The sequence below is a fragment of the Rousettus aegyptiacus genome, unplaced genomic scaffold (assembly GCF_014176215.1).
Source record: "Rousettus aegyptiacus isolate mRouAeg1 unplaced genomic scaffold, mRouAeg1.p scaffold_m13_p_3, whole genome shotgun sequence".
NCBI classification, from domain to species: Eukaryota; Metazoa; Chordata; class Mammalia; order Chiroptera; family Pteropodidae; genus Rousettus; species Rousettus aegyptiacus.
In genome coordinates, this window is record NW_023416306.1 from 149,052,154 (window position 1) to 149,072,805 (window position 20,652).

Below are 20,652 nucleotides of genomic sequence, written 5' to 3' on the forward strand. Positions count from 1 at the left end.
CCTGCACAGTTTCTGATTTAATTAGTCTTGGGAAAGGCCTTGGCACCAGGATTTTAAAAATCTTCCCAGATGATTCTAATGTGCCACTGGCAAAAAGGCAGGCGAGCTAATAATAATCAACAATTACAATTTAAGTGCCAGATACTATGCTAAGCATGTTATCTATATTATCTCCTTCAATCCTCCCAAGAATTTCCATTTTCCAGATGAAGAAGCACGTTCAGAAAGGGTAAAAGAGCAGTAAGCACTGGCATTCCATCCCAAGGCTGCCAGATTTCAAAAGCCAGCCTGGTAACCCCTGTAATAACCACCTGTGAGACAACGTGAAGAAGACCCCGACATGTCTGGGGCAGGCCCCTCAGGAACTGTTGGTACCCTAGGAGTTTCCCCTGTAGCCAAGCTGAGGTTCCTGGCTCTTTGTTGGGTAGTTGGAGCACTGGCAGGATAAGTGGGGTTGGCTACTTCCCCAGAACCCAGCGACTCAGGAAGCCCTGGGGGACCTGCCTTTTCATTTGGGAGAGGTGGAACCTGAGACTTTGTGCTTGGAGAGATGGTGAATCATGTACTTAGTTTCCCAGTTCTCATAATGAATGGCAGTCTTTCAAGTTGGGACATAGCATCAGATGAGATTTTGTTCCCAGGGGAGAGGTAGGGAATCACATTTTGTTTGCCAGGTGTTTGGAGTTTAAAGCAGACTCAGAAAAAAAGGAGGCATCCATAAAATAGGACCAGAGCTTTTTTATTTGCAGTTTCATTGAAATTTAGCGAAAGGCAAACCCAGCAGGTACCTGGTTTACTGGCAGTAAAAGGAAATTGGACAGCAGTTATTTAAAAGGAGTCGGAGTTGTTTAAATCTAAAATTTAGGGGTACGCATATGTTTTAAAAGAAAGTTTACGAGGATTGGGATTTGGGTTGAACTGTTTTTGATGAATATGACATGGAAAATATTTTCTTTTCTTATTTTTAACTTTCCCCTTTGCTGTTTGTTTTCTAAATTTAGTAGTCAAAAAGAAATATGCAAATATAGCTCAGGCAAGTTTCAAAGTTTGGTCGAAGTGATAGACTGAAAATAAAACTCTCCAAGATGAGAAATAATTCTTCTCATTTTATAGAGCAAAGTCATTATTTTGGCTTAAACAATTTCAGATGTGATTGACCTTATTAGACATGGAAGTGCTGGATCTGGCACTTCTCAAACGGACAACACAGACCTGGAGGAGGTGGCTGCCTAAATGTCAGCCAAGAACTCTCTGCAGGAGACTGGAGGGCTGTGGGAGGTTCATCAGGCTGTCACGCACCACCTCCTCAATCTTGTTCCTGGTCATGGCAAATCAAGGGCCTCTTACACCATGGTCTAGGTGGAACCCCTGCCCCAAAGCCTGACCACAGCCCTGCCTTCTAGGGAAGGCTGGGAATGCCCTGTCCAGCTCTGGGCTCAAATCACTGGGCCAGGTGCCAGAGACCAGCCTGATACCTTAGAATGGATGGCTGCCACCTACACCATGTCATTGTGGCTCATTTGTTGGTTTTTGTTTATTATTTTGTTCCTTACTTTTTGGGAATGGTTTTCTATTTATTGAAAGAACTGTGGACTGACATTTCTGAACTTTTGGTCAATAGAGAAGAGCACTCAACTCAAACTAGTTTAAGGAGAAAGAGAGAGAGAGAGGGCAAGAGCCACTGAAAGTCATGTGACGTGTCAGAAGATCCCATTTATTTTCTGTTTTCTCCTCAATTGATCATAAGTAGTTGAGAGCAGGGACAATATTTAGGTATTCATTCATTCACTCACTCATTCACTCATTCATTCCTCTATTCAGTAAATGCCCGCTCAGTACCTACTATGTGCCAGGCGCTTGGAGCTCGAAGATGAGGAGCTCACCATCTGGTGGAAAAGGAAGAAGTAAAGCACACTGCCAGTGCCACGTGGTACGAGAGCTCCACGAACATCCCCAAGTGCCCTCACCCCCGCCAGAAAGGGCAGTGCAGGTCCCATCAGTGACTCCAAGTGGCTCCAAGCCCAGGATCTCAGACTTCTCAGGCTGATCCAGATATAGCTCCTCATGGCCCCGCAGCCTAGAGCCAAAGGACACGTTCACCCCTCACGTGCCGATATGCTCAGCAAGCAGCGTGATGGGAAAAGGAGATAGAAGCATCTCATTTCCCCTTTAGAAGAGGAGAGCAGGGGGACGGCATTCACTGGCCACCAGTGTGTGGTGTGTGCGCTGACTCCGGACTCCTGCCCCAGCAGGGGCCGGGGAGGGGTGAGCCTCCATGGCCACTTCTCCAGCTACCTGTGCTCTAAGGTTGGGTGTGTGGAGGTTCTTCATGATCCTCCATGGCTCTGCCTTGTGTGGGATGGGGAAGGAAAGGGGCCAGATTCCTAGATTCCTCTTCTGGAGACCATATTGCTTTTTTGCTTATTTCTGTCTTCACGGCCTTTGGCACAGTATCTGTACCTACAGACTTTCGGTAACTAGCAGGATGCCCATAGGATACCACCTGTGGATACCCAGGGCAGGGGTCTGAATCAGGCTTTGGAGCATGGGGGAGAGCATCAGGGTTGGCCCTTGGGTTTGTGGTTTGGAGGACCTGGAGGATGGGACTGCCCATCTCTGCAACAGGCAACTAAGGAGAAGCAGCTGCTTTAGGCATCAATGAGGAATTCATTTTGAGGTGTTGAGTTAGAGGTACCCATGGGACATTCAAAAGCCTGGAAGTCTCCAGATCAAAGAATAGGGCCAAAGGGAAAGGAAAGTTGGAATGCTGGGAGAAAATGAGCTGTGGTGTGGGCATGTAAACTGGGGGGTAGAGTCCAAGGAAGAAGAGCTCTGGGCGGTGATGGGTGAGGCCAGGAAAGCACTGGATGGAGAGGAAGCGATAGCCCCGCAGAGGTCACATCCCACCCTTCCTCAATATCCCCTCCACGTGGCTGACTCAACGCCAACCAATTTTTCAGCTCCAAGCCTTGGGGACTGCTGGGTCAATGTGAAAGCAGAGCTAAGACCTCTGGGAGGGAGCAGGCCTTGTGTTTCCATGGCACCGTCTTCACAGGTGAAGGGTCTAACCTTGGAGGAGGGCTGGACCATCAGAGGCTGTGGGCCTGTGGGAGGGAGCAGCAGATGTTTCTAGAAGGATGTCTAGCTCAGTTTTGAGGCCCTGAGAGGAACTTCTCTAAAGTGCCTTGGCCTGAGCAGATGCTCTTCCACAACATTCCCTATGGCCCTAAGGGGGCTTTGAACGAGGTGCGGGAAGGCTGCAGACTGGGGTCGGTGGGGACAGTCTCAGAAGCATTCCTTCCACTTCCTGGCACATGGGAGGTGTTCAGCGAAGCGTTGTCGAATGAATGGGTGGATGAATGAATGAGCGAATTCAAACATTTGTAAACAAATGAATTCTCAGGTGATCCTTAGAACTGCCAGAAGGGTGCCCCAGTGACCTGTAGATGGGTGGCTCTCAGTCAGTATTTATTGGGCGATGGGTGAGTGTGGGATGAGGGCTCAGAGGTTTCCTGAGCCCAAAGAGTAGCCATAAGTTCTAAATAAATAAATGTTACTTCCCACAGTGGACCTGAAGGATGATTAGTGGCATGCTCTCCCTTTGGGAGCTTCTGCAGTGTTTCTTTTGTTTTAGCTCCTCTGCCATCAACTGGAGACCGCTTTCCATCTCCCTGACCCTGGTCTTGGAGGAAGAGGGGGTAGAGTTAACACATTCTTTTCCTGCATGGGAAGGGCATAAAGGATCTGTCTCCCTCATTCTCACTTTCAAAGTTGGACAGCTCGGGTCCTTCTAGTAATGCAGGGTTCAAGTCAGAGCATTCTCTCTCCCCCCTCCTCCTTCCTTCTTTCCCTCTGTCTGTCTTTCCTAAAATGGATTTCGAGACTATGAGGGCTCTGCTACATCTGTCCAGTCCTTTGCATGGCACTAACTCAGAATGTCACAGTGTGGCAGCTGCAACTATTGTGACCACCTTGAGCGCAGATGCGCTAAGCATCTGTGGATGGTAGTGGACTCAGTGAAATCTCCCTCGCCGGTCCTTATCTCTGGGAGATCCAGGACGGCTCCTAGGACAGGATGCAACCGGAAGCGGGAACACTACCGAGTGGCATCTTTTCAGGGGGTCAGTGCTTCCTGGAGCCTTCTGCATTCCTGTGTGGCGAGACTGGGAGCTGGGCACTCAGGGGGACGTGGAGGCCCTTGGCTGTTGGTAGGTGTCCCTGGCATCATCCAACACATCGGTTTCCTTTCCCGTAGGCCCGGCTGTCTTCCTGGCATCATCTCTCTGGGGACTAGGCCTGTGGCAGAGTCCTCCTCTAGGGGTTCTGTGCATAGACGGTTCTCACCTGCCGTCCTGCTGCTTCTGTGTGCCCACGGCTCCCACCCAGGCTGCTGGTCAGGATGGAGGCAGGAGGCACTCAACTGATGATATTTCAAGGCACTCTGGGGAATATTCGGCCAGCAGTTTGGTTCAAATAATGAGGTGTCGGTATCTATCCATTCATCTCAGATGTGTCCTTCCCCAGTGTCTTTCATGGGGGGACTTTGGGAGCATAGGGTAGGGCGTGGCTAAGAGAGGGGGGGCTGGGCCACGGCATGTTATTCATCACTCCCCAGCACTTAGCACGGGAGGACCAAGTAGCTCTGACATGAGCCTATTTCAGCAGCACATGCAAGTCTCTGAGAAAGGCATCATTTTCTGTGCACTTGACTTCTAGCAGCCCTGGCAATAGTCTGTGAGGGCTGCTTATCTTCACAGGTAGTTCTCTGGGTAGCAACTTGTCCAAACCCTTGGTGTTTAACTGATCATGCCTAGCCCAGTGTTAGGCCCAAGTTCACCCCTAAAAGACTGTTGCTCTGCTGGTTGATCGGCAACCTCCAGCCTTGCTGGTGATCCCCTCAGGATACCTCATTTTGGGGGTCTGGTATGCTCCAGAGTTGTCCTCTCTATATCCAGCACAGAACAATGGTTAAGAGTATGCATTTCAGAGTTAAAACGACCAGTTTGAATCCCGAACCTGTGACTTACTAAGTCTACCCTTGGGCTTTTTGAAAAATAGACTTTGTATATTTTAGAGCAGTTTTAGGTTTACAAACTTGAGCAACAAGTACGGAGAGTTCTCACATACTCCTTGCCCCCCCCATCCCCACCCCCCCACACACAGGTACTGGTTTTAACTTCTCAAGCCTTGGTTTCCTCATCTGTACAGTGGGGGAGATAATGACCTCCTGCTCATGGAGTTGGGGTCAGGTACAAATGAGGTCTTGCAGGTGGCTCCCACCTGGTAATTAGTGCTTACTAATTAGTGGTCACTTTATCCTCTTGCCTGTGGCCCCACTGATGCTGACCTTTGTCTCAGGTGACAGGAACACCCTCGAGGGGCTTCGATGAGAAGGCGTACTTGGCGGCCAAGCAGCTGAAGGCGGGAGAGGACCCCTACAGACAGCATGCCTTCAACCAGCTGGAGAGTGACAAACTGAGCTCTGACCGGCCCATCCGGGACACCCGCCATTACAGGTGTGGCCTCTTTTGTGCTGATGGAGCAAGAAAGGGGGGAGGGGGGAGAGGGCCAACCCCAGGTAGCCTGTTTCCTTTCAGGTTTTAAGAAACAAGGAAGATTTCCTCAGGCTCCGTCTAGTTAGTGGGACATTCAAGCCCTCATCCTCAGCTGTTTTCCTGACGCCTCTTTACTTCATTGCCCTCCCGAGGGCCTGAGAAGGCCAAGGAGACCTTCCCAGCTGGGAGGCCCCTCAGCACCTCAGTCTGGAGTCCCAGTGAGAGTGACCTGCCAGGGGGCCATAGGAGGTCTAAGGGGCTAGGCAAGCCAGGTGTTGCGGGCACCCTGCTGTGGTGCCTGAGTGAAGCGGGACCGCCCGCTCTGCCCACGCTGTGAAAACTGCGGCGCTGCGCACTGCCCGTTGCCGCCTCTTTCCTTCCTTCCTTCCTGCCCTGTTGCTCCCCGCTTCCTCGCAACCCCCAGGAGTGCTCTCCGGCCTTGCTCTTAGTTCTCCCAGGGTGATAGGTACAGGAGGCTATGGATCAGGATCAAGGACGCCTTCCATGCTAATTCCAGCTCCTACAGTTCTCATTGTGAGTGACCGACCTGGGGCAGGTCATCAGCCTTCCTTGGTTCAGGCCCTTGTTGTGTCTTGTCTAGATTACGAAGTCACCACCTCATCTCTTCTCTTCTCTCCCTGACCTACAAGAACAACAGTCTGAGCTCATTCGTCTGGAGGGTGAGGGGCGCCCCCTCTCCCCTCGTGCCTCCGCTCCTTTTCACCTGGTGTTGGATGCCCATCCCCCCAATCGTGTACTTTCCCTGCCTCGCTCCTCGTCCTTCCACATGCTGTTCCCTCTGCCTGAACCGCACACACCCCACCCCCCGCTCTGCCCCACCTTTACAACTGCCCTCGGTGTCCTCTCCGGGGAAGTTTCCTTGGCAGCGCAGGGTGCTTTGGGGACCTCCTCCACACTCTGTGCAGACAGCTAACAGGGCAGCGAGGGGTTGTTGGAGCGGATCTACCCCTGTCCCTGCATGGGCTCTGTTGGACCCGGCTGTGTACCCAGTGCCAGGCTGGTCCTAGTTTGAGGGTAGGCGAGAATGACGGGGGTAAAGGTTGCTTTTTCTTGGGAAGCAGCTACTCCACAGCCCAAAAGGTGTATGTGAGCAAAGAGGGCAAAAGGGGGCCTGCTTTTAGCACCTTCTCTGTCACTCATGGAGATGTGCCTGAAGTCCACTGGGCTTGGTGTCCTGTGCAAGGTGAGATGGACCTGGCGTTGGGGGAGCTCCAGACTACCCTTAGCCACAGCGCTGTCGGCCTCCAGAAACCACTCATGCTACCAAATCGGGTAACAATCCTGCTCCTCGGAAGGCTCCCACCCAGGTCTAACAGCTAATTCAGGCCCCAGAATGCTTCCCCAGCCAGTCATGGGGCAGTCTCCCCTCGTGGCTGCCTGCACGGTGCAGCCTGCTGGGTTACGTCCATACAGCTCCACTTGGGCAGCCCTGACCATGGCCAAACTAGGTCCAAGGCCTGGAGGTCCTGCTGACCCAAATCTGTGAACAGAGAGGCTGGCCTGGATCACCTCTGCCCTCCCTCCCACCCACCCGACTCTCAGCCTTCTTAGCTGTTCACTGAGGAGCTTAAAGGGGGAGTTCCTTTTGCGGTTACACGTATATTAAAATGAGGCTTCATCTCCAAGGCAGTGGTGGGTTGGGGAGGTAGGCCTCCCTCCTGCCCCAGTGCTGCGGCCCAGCCTTCTCAGAAACCCGAGGTGGATCAGGAGTGTGTGTGTGTCTGTGTGTGTCTGTGTGTGTGCACGTGCACGCACACGTGTGTGAAGGGGGAGCAAGGGAGGTTCTGGCTTTGGTGGGCAGGACCTCCCATGGTGGAGGCAGGTATCCTGGGGTGAACCACACTCTTGCCCTTGGCCTTCCAGGCTGCAGTGTCCACTGGACTGTAGGCTAGTTCCCGGTCCAACCCTCAGTCTGGGGAGGGGGCCCTGAAGGGGTGCGAAGACAGACCTACCAGCTTCATAGCCCCAAATTCGAAACATAGGCATGAGATGAACCTCTTCACAGGCCCTCGGTTCCTGGGAACCGCTGGATAAATCCCCATCACCACTGATGTGAATCCCGGAGAAATGCAGGGTGGAGAGAGTTGGAAGGGGTAGGTGGGAGGAGGTCAAGTCTCCCCTCCGGTTGGGGTGCAGGTATGTTGGCCACCTCAGGTGCAGAATGGATGTTGAAATTCCCCTTTTCCTGGCACTAAGTGGTTGGGGTTCAAGGACAGAGACCTGGGGTTCCCAGATGTATGTGCTGGGGGGCTGGGCACCCAGGAGGTAGCTGCTTCTCTCAGCACTCTGCATCTTATTAGGTACCCCCAAGCCAGCATGTCTCTGGGAGGGTGAGCGCTTAGGAAGCCTGGCTTCTCTGGGGACAGAGGTGACTTCCCTTGCCCCTCCTCCTCCCTTCCCATCCCCTCTCAAAGAGTATTTATTATTTCGAAGCCTCTCAGGATTTCTCCCATGGGGGTCCCAGGCTGGTGGACCTCCTGTCTGTCTAACCCGGTCAGCTCTGCAGGGCAGGAAGTGGGCCTGGGAATTCAGCTGTGAGCGGCTGTCAGTGGAATGAATGCTATAATGAACGAAATAGTCACTGCTGGAATAGCGACTGTAACAAAGAAGATGCCGTGAGAACCAGCGCCGCGGCTGCCTTCCCGCCTGCCCCAGGAGTGTGAACGAAAGGCAGGGAAGGAGGCTGGCAGGGATGGATTGTTTTCATTCCCTTTCCCAAGGAAGGGGAGCCAGCGGGCCCAAAACGTGGTGTCTGGAGATGGCAAGCACAGAGCCGCCGCGAGGGGGTGGGCTGGTGGGAACTGCCTTGGGTGGCTTCTCAGAGGTTTTGGCTTCCTCCAGGAGTCCCAGGGAGGCTGCTCACCTGCCTGGTGTCACCAACCAGCTGTTAGTGCGGGGCAGTGAGAGGGAGGAATTCACAGGACAGCCGGATGGGGGTTCCTTTCCAGATCCTACCAAATGTCATGAGCCCGGAGAGGCAAAATAAGAAGCTACAGGGCGTCAGAGACAAAAGAGAAGCTGTTTCTCTCCCCCCGCCCCATTCTGTCTCTTGGCTGCTCCGTTGGGCAGGGAGTTCTGTCTGCTGGACCGTGACTGGGTCCTGGGCACGGTGCGGCCGGCGCACAGTCGGAGCCCTCCTAAACACTCGGGGGCTGTGGGCTCCCAGTGCTCTAGGTCTTTGGCGAAGAACCCCCCTGGCATGAGAAGGTCCCCCAACCTGTGGTGTCCCTCCAAGGACTCCAGGTGGCCTGAGCAGGGTGGAGCGTGGGCGTGGAGGGGCAGCACCCACATTCTGGCTTCAGACTTGCCTTCTCTGCCCCTCAGAGGTATTCCAGGGGGCAGCAGGCTGGACAAAGAGAAGCCTCAGTTCTGTTCCAAGGACACTCCCTCCGCTGCCCTCTGACTTCTCTGCTCCCTTCTTAGTTGCCCATCTGTGTCCTACTCCGCGGACCTGCCGGCCACCAGTGTCGTCATCACTTTCCACAACGAAGCCCGCTCTACCCTCCTGCGCACCGTGAAGAGGTGAGCCTCCCCTCGGGACCCTCATTGCCGTGGTGCCACTCCCTGCAGCCTAGGGGTGGCCTGCTGAGCCCCTGGCAAGGGAGGACACCGAGGTCGGGTGCTGTGGCCAGATGGGGTGAAGACCAGTGGGCACTGGGAGGGGAAGTCCTGCCTTGAGAAGCTGGGGCTGGTAACTTAGGGTCAGGGAGACCACAGAAGTCCAATTGTTAGTGAGATGCACAGTCCAACAAAAGGTCAAGTCCCCAGGATGAGGTCAGAAATGCAGGGGTCAGGAACCCAGAGAGGCAGGGATGGACTTGGGGCCACAGGTGGATGGATGCCAGGCCAGTAGGGGCCAGTCAGTGATTACAAGAGAGGTACGCCTTCTGTCTTCCTAAGTGTAGCCCTGTGTCCAAGTTTAACTCCTCGCCCCATTTCTTTAATGAACTTAGATGAGGAAAGGGTTCAGAAAGGAGTGCCCAGTGGTATTCCAGGGATTAAAGAACCCTGGGTTTCCTTTCCGAGGGAGTGAGGAAGAGGAGGGACAGTGGGGGAGAAAGAGTTGGGGGCTTCCCGAGAACATCCCTCCTGACCCAAAGGCCGGAAGGAGCCTCATTAGTCTTCCAGGCAGGCAGCTCCAGGTTCATTTGGGGGTGGCCGCTGGGTAGGCAGCCAGAGCAGCTATTGGTCCTGCCTTGACAACTAGACTAGGACAGTCCCCATCTCTCCATCTGGGGTGGGTCTCAAGTGCCTGAGGGTCTAGGCAGCAGGGTTGCCGGGTCCTTGGAAGAGCCTGAGGAAGACACTACTTCTCAGCCACTGATCAGGGTACGGAAAGTTTGCGAGCTGCTGGCCGCGGCTAGCCCCCGAGCTGGGTGGTGGGGATCCCCATGGCAGGGAGAGGTAAATGGAAGGTGGCCCCTAAATCCGGGCTCCTCTGTCCCCATTACTGCTCCAGTGTTCTGAACCGAACTCCTCCCAACCTGATCCAGGAGATTATTTTAGTGGATGACTTCAGTTCAGATCGTAAGTATCCACCTTCTTTGTTTGCACCCCACCAAACCCCCTCGTTTCCCCAAAATGCTGAGGCAAGCACTCTGAAGTCGTCCTGTCCTGGTCATCGCTGGCTGACCTCTGCCCCGCACTGGGATCGTCAGTCTTTTCTAGGTGCCCTCTCTGGTGCGAAAGCAGGGGAAAGAGTGGTATTGCTTTGATGGGACACTGGTGAGAGGAAATTTTTAAATATTTGAAGTAACATAATTGTTACAAGCTTCCTTATTACAGCTGCCATGGGCAGATTTGTCCCTTCATCTAGCTCCATGAGTGAGCGTGCTGGTGCTCTCTGGCGCCCCCTGGTGGTAATGCCACACGTACGTACATGCACGCCTCACTCCAGCCTGGGCGTGGGGGACAGGGCAATCCCTTGGCGGCTAGAGATGGCCATGCTGCTCCATGCCTCCCCAGCCCCAGCCCTTCCTCTGGGCCTGGTATGGGACAGCTCGTGGGCAGTTCCAGTGGTGGCCAAACCACTTGTGGCCTGATGCCCATATCTGAATGAGCGTCCTTTTCCTCACCCTCAGCTGAAGACTGTCTGCTCCTGACCAGGATCCCCAAGGTCAAGTGCCTGCGCAATGACCGACGCGAAGGTAAGTTCTTGGACCCTGGGTGCCACCGCAGACCCACTTTGGTCTAGACGTCTGCACCTCCCCAATTCCTTTTGGTGCCGTGTCATCCGAGGCCAGCAGGGTCCTACTGCATTCCTGGTGGCCAGGACCAAGGTCTGTGGAAAGACCTTCCTGCTCTCCCAGGTCGGGTCCTATCCCAGCGTGACTGCAGGCAAGTTGCTCCGCTTCTGACTGCCTTGGTTGTCTCTTCTGAGACATGGGGATACTGATAGTACCCTTTCTGCCTTGTACAGTTACTGTAAGGTTTAAATGAGATAGGATGTGTGGAAATGCTCTGAGAAATCAAAGGCCAGTATAAAGTAGATGTAACCTCGCTTCCAGCTAAGAGGTGTTTTGGGCATCAACTATGGCATAGGATTGTGTTCGGTTCTCTAGGGGGCATAACAGAAATATAAAATGCGGTCCCCGCCCTCGTGGAGCTTATCGGAGTCTTTCAGAACAGGCTGGTTATAATTATGTGGTAGAATGGATATTGGGGGCGAGGGCACCAAAAGAGAGGGGCGTGCCCAGGGAGTGGGCCTTGAATGGAAGAGGGGAGTCGTGAGACAGGGGAATGAGGGAGAGCATTCCAGGCTCGTGGACTCTGCAGGCAGAGGCTCGGGTCAAGCGTGGGTGCACAGCGAATACTAATAGCCCTTCTCACGCTGTAGCAGGCATTGACTGTGTCTGCATTCTCACATTCAGTACTCACAACAGCCCATTTTCCCCAGATAAGGAAACCAGGGTTTAAGGAGGTTCGATAATTTTCCCAGGGGGATGAATAGAGGAGCTAGGATCTAACCCTGGTGTGGAGGGGTTACCCCAAAGCCCAGCTCTTTACCTCCCTCTACTTACTCTCCCTTTCAGGGAGAATCTGGGCCTGGTCAGCAGAGGGAAAGAGTGGAGTGAGGGTAGATGAGAGGGGACCTCTGAAGCCAGAGAAAGGCATTTCGACTGGATAAGGCAGATAGAAGGGAGCCACTGAAGGTTTGAGAGAGAGAGAAGAGTGGGGAATGTGACAGGCATATTTAATAAAGACCAGTCAGACCAAGGGGACTTTCATACTGGAATGGAAGAGGCCAGAGAGAAATCTCCCAAGTAGGACAGGTTCTCTAATAATATAATTTCACTGTAACATTGATGAGATACTGTAGGAACTTAATTCTTGCTTTTATCAGTTAGCCTGAGATAAAACTTGTTTTGTTATATGTCATTTCACTTAAAGTTACAGAAACTATCTACGATGTTAAGTGAGGACTTACTCTACTGGGTTATAGGTGCCTATTGTTCTCTGAATATATTACTCCCTGGGGTTTTGCCTAATGTGGATGTAAATGTATGCAGTTAAAGTAAGAAGGTTTAAATTAGGTGCTTTATAGCTACCTATTGAGCGAAAAGATGGGACAGATGGACTTCTGCACGGATGGATGGATAATTAAATGGATAGAGGCAGAATGCTGGGCAGAGGTGTGGTCAGGAAAATCTCTCCAAGAAGCCACTTTTATTCTGAGCTCTTAGAGTGAGGCCCTTCCGTCCCCACAACTCACAGGACACCAGTGGCTGCTCTGTAAGGGGCGAGACCACCTGGACCTCCTTTTTCCTGACCAGGTCATTCCCCAGCCCAGACCACAGAGCTGGCAAAAGCAAGTCCATTCTTTGATGGTCAGTGAGCCATCAGTGAGACTGTGGGGTATGGGGGCGGAAGCAGAGCAGAATCTAGTGCACGTAGGTCTCCTGGGCACCAGGCACTCCCCTCGATAGGCAAGGTTGTTCTCTCTCTGAATCTCCTAGGTAAGAAAACTGAGTCTCAGAGAGGTAAAATAACGTGCTTAAGGTGAGTGTAGGGGCTGGCATACTAACTCCAGCCTGTCCTACTCCAGAAGATTCTGTGTCACACATGATAGTGCAGCTGGAGGGCATCGCCCTGCGGTTCCCAGGGAATGGGGAAAGGGCTGTGGTTTCTGGTTCTCCTTTGGTACCAAAACACACTCCACTGCAGTTTCCATTCACTAAACTCTGACTGTTCAGCAGTGTGTCTGCAGAGCCCAGAACAGTGGCACACGGAGGGCATCAGTGAATGACCTTGCAGTAGTAACGGTTGATGGATGCATAAGAGAAAGAAAGAGAGGGAGAGAGGAAATAAACAAACACAAAGTAAAGTTCTGTCACAGTAACTCAGAGGACACCTCAGTCCCCGAAGGGGCCGAGGGCCCTGAGACTTTGGGGGGATGGCTGGGAAGCAAATCGGCTCAGCACCGACCCCCGTCCACTCCCGTTTCAGGGCTGATGCGGTCCCGGGTTCGTGGGGCTGATGTGGCCTCCGCTGCCATCCTGACCTTCCTGGACAGCCACTGTGAAGTGAACACCGAGTGGCTGCAGCCCATGCTGCAGCGGGTGAAGGAGGTGAGTCCGTACGCCCCCGGGGGAGCTCTGACCCTCGGAACGGGCTCGCCGTGTCTTGGCATGAGGGCGTAGGAACCGACTTTGAAGCTGGGTGAGCAAAGTAGGAGCCTAAATGATCTGTTACGTCCTGAGCGACTTTACCTTATCGAGCTTTCTCACCTGAAAACTGCCATAATTGGAATACTTGTCCAACCGAGGTGTTGTGAGAATCGAACTGGATAAAAGCCTGGCTGAGCTTTGAAGCTCCAACTACAAATGGGCACGGCTGTTTCCCCCTTGGGGCAGGCAGGGCGCTGTGCTGGGGGTTGGTGGGGCCTTGGGTTAGTCTGAAAAGCCAGAGAGGGAGGGGAGAGGGGATGGTGTTCTCAAGGAGGGGCGGGGCTACCACGTGCCTGCTGTTCTCTAGAATGGGGAGGATCTGAACAGATGGAAGAAAGGATGAGGTGATTACACTCAATTACAAAAAGACAAATGTCCCAATTTAAAAATGGGCAAAGGGTTCGAATGGACATTTGTTTAAGGAAAATACACAAGCAGCTAACAACACATGAAAAGATGCTCAACATTACTAAGTCCTTAGGGAAATGCAAGGGGGGGAAAGTACGGTGAGATATCACCGGATACTACTAGGATGGCTATAGTCAAAGGGCAGACAGTAGCAAGTGCTGGTGAGGATGAGGATAGATAGGAGCCTTCATATGTTGCTGGCGGGAATGTCAAATGGTGCAACCCCTTTGGAAACCAGTCTGGCAGTTCTTCAAAAGTCCAAACACAGAGTTATCGTATGACCCAGCAATTCCACAGCTAGGTATGTACCCAAGAGAAATGAAACACACTCCACACAAAAACTTATACACAAGACTTTTGAGCAGTATTATTCAGAACAGCCAAAATGTGGAAATGATCCAAATGTCTATCAACTGATTCATCAATAATAACATGTGATTTATCTGTCCAATAGAATATTATTCAGCCATAAAAAGCAATGAAGTACTGTTACGTATTATTACGATGGATGAACCTTGAAAACCTTATGTTAAGTGAAAGAAGCCAGTCACTAAAGACCACATATTGTATGATTCCATTTATGTGAAACGTCCAGAATAAACCTATAGAAATAGAAAGTAGATCAGCGGTTGCCAGGGGCTGGAGGGATAAGGTAAAGGGAGCAAGAGCTAATGGGTTCGGGGTTTCTTGTTGGGTGATGAGAATGTTCTGGAATTAGGTAATGGTGATGGTTGTACAACCTTGTGACCATACTAAAAACCACTGAGTTGTACACTTTAAAATCGTAAATTTTATGGTGCATCAGTTGTATCTAATAAAATTGTTATAAAAACGTGTGCTGTATTTCAGTGCATAAAAAGTCTATAAAAAGGATAAGGTGAGGCCCCCACAGGGAAACCATGGATGGTCTCCCCCAATCTCTCTCCTCCTCCCAGATTTTTTTCATCCTGAGACAGGGTGTGAATGAGGAGCAGAGCTGGATTTCAAGTTGCAGATAAAAGGATTTTGAGGGTCAGCGCAGATCATGGGGAAAGGAGAGGAAGAAGAGGCTCTGTCCTGTGTCCCTCCCCGGAGGGAGAGAGAAGAGAGGGCTGATGGAGGGCTGAGAAACTGTACATGTGGCATGTGACATAATTCACAACCACAACTACTACCCCCCAACACCTAAAAACAAAAACAAACAAACAAAAACTTTAGTAGCATTGACATCACCCATCGATGTTTCGGAGGTGGGTATGTGTCTGGGAGGTGATGAAGGTGAGCAGTGAGTCTGACCTTGAAGCCGATGTGACGAGAGGAGCAATGCCCAGGTGACGCGGGGCTGCAGGTGCCCTAGTTGGGAAGACTCAACCCAAACATGTACAGAAGTGGACAACAGTTAATAAAACAACAGTTCAAACCAGCAACAGAACTACGTCAGGCAGTGTTTGATTCACTCTTCCAGGAATTGTCTAGACTGTAATTGTGAAAACAGCTCAGCCTGAGACAATCAAAGAAAGCTTTGCTGAGGAGGTGAGGTCCCAGCAGGGCTCAACACGATGTGAGAGTAAAAAGACTGGGAGAGCATTGTGCCCATGGGACCTAGGTGGGACCTTCCAGGAGCCTGGATGTGGTAATAAAGCTCCAGGAGCCTGACCTGTCCTACAGAAATGCTGAGTGTCCCATGCCTTGGAGAGACCTTCCTCCCAGACCAGGCAGCGGGTCCTTTTTTCATAGTCCCTGGCCTCATACCCTCTCTCATTTCCTCTCCTAGGACCATACCCGCGTGGTGAGCCCCATCATCGATGTCATCAGTCTGGATAATTTTGCCTACCTTGCCGCATCTGCTGACCTTCGCGGAGGTGGGTCCTGCCCCCAAGGTTGGGGCTCTAGACCAGAAAGGAGGCAGGTGAGGGCAGGCAGCGGCCCTGGCTTGGTGCTCCTCTTCCCAGCTATGCCCGGAGCATCTCGCGCACCCCCTTGCCTTCAGAAAATGAAGTGGGATTAGGGGAGCCCTGGGGCAGGGGAGACAGAGGGCCAGAGCCAGTAGTTGCAGGCTCCTGGCACAGTCAGTGGCAGAGACAAGCTAGTCTTTTCCTCTCCATAAACATTGACACATTCTTCCCAAAATGCTGCCAGTCCAGGGACCATGGCCAAGTCCTGGCAGAAGGACATGATATGACAGCTGTCTTGGGGTGGGGAGGAGGAACCCTCAACCTTGTGTGAGTTCCTACACACACGGACCCCCTGGCAACAGTCTGGACCTGTGCTGTCTAATATGGTAGCTACTAGCCATGTTTGCTTACTACGCTCTTGAAATGTGAGTACTCTGAATTGAGATGTGCTATAAGCATAAAATACATACCGGGTTTCGAAGATTTAGTATGAAAGACTGTAAAATATCTCATTAGTCATATTTTATGTTGATTGCATATTAGAATGCTAATATTTTGTTAAAAATATATTATTCAAATCAATTTCATATGTTCTTATTACTTTTTAATATGGCTACTAGAAAAATTTTAATAATGTATGTGGCTTGCATTTCTGGCTTTCATTCTCTTTCTCTTGGACAGCTTTGGTCTAGACTTTAGAGCTGTACCATCCAATGCAGTAGACAATAGCCACATTTAGCTATTTAAATTTAAATTCATTAAAATTAAATAAAATTTAAAATGTGGTTTCTTAGTCACACTAGCCACACTCAAGTGCTCACTCAGTAGCCGCAGGCAGACAATACAGTTATAGAACATGTCCATCGTTGCAGAGACTTCTACTAGACAGGCTGACCGAGAAAATATATTGCTGGGCGCTAATGGGCAGAGAAGATTTTGGGGGGGGGCCTGACTTCCAATAAATAGACATAACCATTAATTAGATCTCAGAGTCGAGTGGGATTCTAAAGGCAGCCAGGCGTTTCTCCTTTGAGAACTCTTCCCGAAGAGTTTGCACCTCAGGGCCTTTGCATTTGCCATTCCCCCTGCCTGAAATTCCCTTTCCTCGTATCTCTGCATGGATCAGTACTTCATTCAGGTTTCTACTCAAATATCACCTCACCAGAGAGCCATTCCTGACTGCCCTTACCAGAATAGCATGGACACAGCTCCTTTCTTTTTTCTTTTTTTTTCCCCTTCCCTTCCCTTCCTTTCCTTTCTTTCCTCTCTCTCTCTTTCTTTTTCTTTTTCTTTCTTTTTCTTTTTCTTTTTCTTAGCACTTTCAGTCCCAACCAACATTCATTCCTTGACTTATCTTTGTAGTCTCTGTCTTTTCTAGTAGATTGGAACTCCACAAGGGCAGAGACCTGAAGGAATGACTACACGAATTGCCCAGAGCTGTCTGTGAGCTGGGCTTGGATCAAGGAAGACTTTGAGGGGTGTCAGAATGAGGGGACAACAGTGAGGAGACAACTCTGCCCTGAGCCCCACTCACCCTGCTCTGTCCCTTAGGATTTGACTGGAGCCTGCATTTCAAGTGGGAGCAGATTCCTCTTGAGCAGAAGATTTCCCGGACAGACCCCACCAAGCCCATAAGGTCAGGGCTGCTATGAGCTCCGGGGAGATCCCTTCTTTACCTGGGTCAGGGGCCTGGGAGGCAGCTGGGGGGCCTTTTCAGTCTCCAGGGATCTTCAGGGTACACAGTCTAAGTGCTGACTCTGTTTTTGGCCCCAGGGACAGAGAAGGATGTCAACCAGACATCCTACCCCAGTGACTCCGCAAGCAGGGGATGCTGTGGCAAATGGCCTGGGGTCCTAGGGTTATCTAGAGGGGCTTCTAGCTTCCTAAGCTCATGTGTTGCTTCTGTCCTCTCCTTGCTCAGGACACCCGTCATAGCTGGAGGAATCTTTGTGATTGACAAGTCCTGGTTCAATCACTTGGGAAAGTATGATGCCCAGATGGACATCTGGGGGGGAGAAAATTTTGGTAAGTTGGGAAATAACACAATAGCAAAAACAATAGTAATTATGGTGGGTAACTCTTGACTGAGTATTGTCTATGCATAAGGTCCTATTCCAAGGACTTAATGCTCACAATGACCCTCTGAGGTAAGCACTATTATCTCCGTTTTACTGATAAAGAAACTATGGCATAGAGAGGTTAAGTAGTTTGTCCGATGCCACGCAGCTAGTAAACAAAGAGAATTAGGTGGTTAGGGAGAGCCACATGGCCGGATGTATATGTGGAAGAGCATATAGACTGTAACATGGACCACGGCTTAAACACACGATTGGTTCCCTACCAGAAAGGCTGGGAGTGGGTGCAGTAGAGGGTACTGGGTAAACGTAAGCAATGGGGCCAGATGGCCTGGGCGCAAATCCTAGCCCTACCACCTACAAGCTGTTTGGCCCTGGGCAAGTTAAAAACCTCCCTAAGCCTCAGTTTCCTCAAGAGACTGTTATGAGTACCGAGTAAGATGATGAGTTAAAATTCATGGCAGACTGCCAGCAGCTGTTGTCGTTACCTCTGAGGCCATAGGAACCCTCTAGCCCCAGAAGGAAAGGGAAGAGCCAGTGAATTCCCAAGGTGGTTGGTGAAGTTCAGGTGAGATAAAGGCCAGACATAAATGGAACACCCAATACAGGTAATTTAAGGGAGTTTATTAAAGGGCCTGTTGACATGGTGTGGGCAAGACAGAGGGAACCCCAAGAAACGGTGTAGTACTGGGCTAGATTGGTGACTGCTAGGAGGTGTCACTACCCCTAGGTCTGAAAGATGGGGAGGGAGTGCCCCCTGACAGGAGCTATGGACTTGGGGCACCTGCAGCCAGCCCACAGCATCCTGGTGGAGGGTATTGTGGGATAAACACCGGCCTTCACTCTCTCGTCTCTGATCTCCTGCTGGTGCCTCCGCTGGCTGAACCTGGGCCCTGCAGGAAGGAAGCCCTGTGGTGCAGCCCACACAGGCAGCCTCCCAGACAAGGAGCAGGGTGGAGAAGGCATCCTGCAGGTCTCCCGGAGCCGGGGCAGAAGCTTCGAGGCCTATAAACGCAGGCCTGGTCTTGCTCTTGCGGTGGAGCCAGTCCTTTGCAGAGCCCTTTCCCCATTTCTTTTTTCATCCTAACCAGGTTTCTTTTGAAGTAAATAGGGCCGGTGGTATCTCACCCACCTGACAGGTAGAAAAACCGAGGTGGATGCTGCCCTCCGGATTTCAGTCAGGAAACTGCACGTCCAGCAGGTGTTTGCAGCACCTTGACCAGAGCCACATAAGTGTTGTGAGGTGTGACCAAAGTCTGTGTTTCTGAGATGTGAGGAGCAGGTCTTTCTCCTCTCCCTGAGCGGGACACAGATGAGCAGTGGACTTAAAACAGGCCTGATCCCAACTCAAAACCAGCCAGAGTGGAAACAGGCATGGGGTTGTCTCCCCTTTGTAACTTAGTCTTGGTAACCGTTTCCAGGCAGGCATCTAGAGAAGTAAATTTGGGAACTGGGGTGCAGTGACCCTTCCAATCTGACCTTCTTTCATGTGTTTTAGGCCTAAGTGACCGCTTTTGTGTCCTTGGTCTCAGCCTGAAGGGAGCTTTGGCAAAGCCAGTTTTCTGTAAAGACTTAGGGGACTGGGAAGCTAATGGTTTCTCCTGCATCCAGAGGCCTTTTCTTTTTTTCTTTTTTTTTTTATTTTCTCTTCTTTTTCTTTTTTCCTTTTCTTTTTTGGCTGGGGACTGACAGAGCGACAAATGAATGATCAAATAGCTAGCTTCAAACGCTACCCGAGGCGAGGGCTCGGTGGTTAGGGAACTTGGAAGGTAAACTGTAGTAGAGTCCTTCTGGAGAGGAATTTTGTTTCTTAGAGGAAAGTCAAAGAAATTTCTAGGCTAGCCATGATTTTGAGCCAGGAGACTCCTACCACTGGTGGGTCTGGGCTTTTCATTCTGTTTCTTTGTTGAAGGAAGGGAGAGGCCCAAACTGAGACACATTCCTTTGTCCCCCAAGAGAGCCAAACACGGGAGCTGAGAGGCCGCCTCGAGAGGGGGTGGCGAGTGAGAAAACCCTGGGAGTCACATTAGGGATTCTTTGAGGACGTAGTCGGATCATGTCTATACTGCTGCTCAAGACCCTTCCAGGGCTCCTGCACCACTCAGAGCAAAACCCAAAGTCCTGAAGTCATCTGACCTTACCCCGCAAGCTCACACCACCAGCTCTGCCCTACCTGATTGCACTCTGATCACCTGGCCTCCTTGCTGAGCCTCAAACTTGCCAGCCACACTCTTACCTCTAGGTCTTTGCTCTTGTGATAACCTCTGCTGGAATGCTCTTTCCCTGAGAGCCACATGACTTGATTCCTCACCTAATTCAGGTCTTAGAACAAATTTCCCCTTTCATTGAGAATGTCCCTGATCAGCCTAATTAAAATTATAGCCCTCCACCCCAACTCCCTTGCCCTCTTCTGTCCCCTATCAGCTTCAATTTTTTTCATTGTACTGATTACCATCTGATAGACTATGTATTCTACTCATTTTCTTATCTCTTGAATTTTTGTTTCTTATTTTATTGGATTCCTGTCTCACCCCGACTAGCATGTAAGGGATTCTAGAACAGTATGTGACATATAATAAATAGTTCAATAATATTTTGCTGAATTAACTAAAGAATCTGGTTTAAACAGTGCAGCTTGCTGGACAAAGTATGACCCTTAGGTTGCAATTCTTCAGCTGAGTATTTGGGTGACCTTGAAGAGGTTATTTAACATCTTCAAGCCTTACAGTCCTTATAAAGAAATATGGGGACAATACTGACTTCACATGGTTGCTCTGAGAGTTAGACATCAGCTGTAAAGAGCATAGCCCATAGCAAGTGCTCAGTAAGTCGATGATGGCTACTGCTATTACTATTGCCATTACTGATAATAATGACAATAATAATAGTATGGACAACATGGGCTGAGCGGGATGAAATGACAACTAGCATAACAAAGTTATTCCGACAGAAATGGAACCAGAATGCAGATCTTCTGTCCCCGGGTCTGCCCCCAGGTCTAAATCTCCATCACTGAGCCAGCTGCAGAGCTCTGACGGGGAGAAGGGATGGA

At 50.9% G+C, this 20,652-nt stretch overlaps 1 protein-coding gene across 4 annotated transcripts in view; it reads left to right on the forward strand.

Moving 5' to 3' along the window:
* GALNT16 (polypeptide N-acetylgalactosaminyltransferase 16) overlaps nucleotides 1-20,652 on the forward strand; it is an 85,033-nt gene that overhangs the window by 37,562 nt on the left and 26,819 nt on the right. For all 4 annotated transcript variants that reach the window (XM_036239381.1, XM_016131310.2, XM_016131312.2 and 1 more), the window contains exons 2-9: nucleotides 5,359-5,516; nucleotides 9,000-9,098; nucleotides 10,036-10,103; nucleotides 10,658-10,723; nucleotides 13,023-13,144; nucleotides 15,405-15,492; nucleotides 17,077-17,161; nucleotides 17,447-17,550. In XM_036239381.1, coding sequence (XP_036095274.1) covers nucleotides 5,359-5,516; nucleotides 9,000-9,098; nucleotides 10,036-10,103; nucleotides 10,658-10,723; nucleotides 13,023-13,144; nucleotides 15,405-15,492; nucleotides 17,077-17,161; nucleotides 17,447-17,550 — 790 coding nt within the window. The remainder of the gene's footprint in view (nucleotides 1-5,358; nucleotides 5,517-8,999; nucleotides 9,099-10,035; nucleotides 10,104-10,657; nucleotides 10,724-13,022; nucleotides 13,145-15,404; nucleotides 15,493-17,076; nucleotides 17,162-17,446; nucleotides 17,551-20,652) is intronic.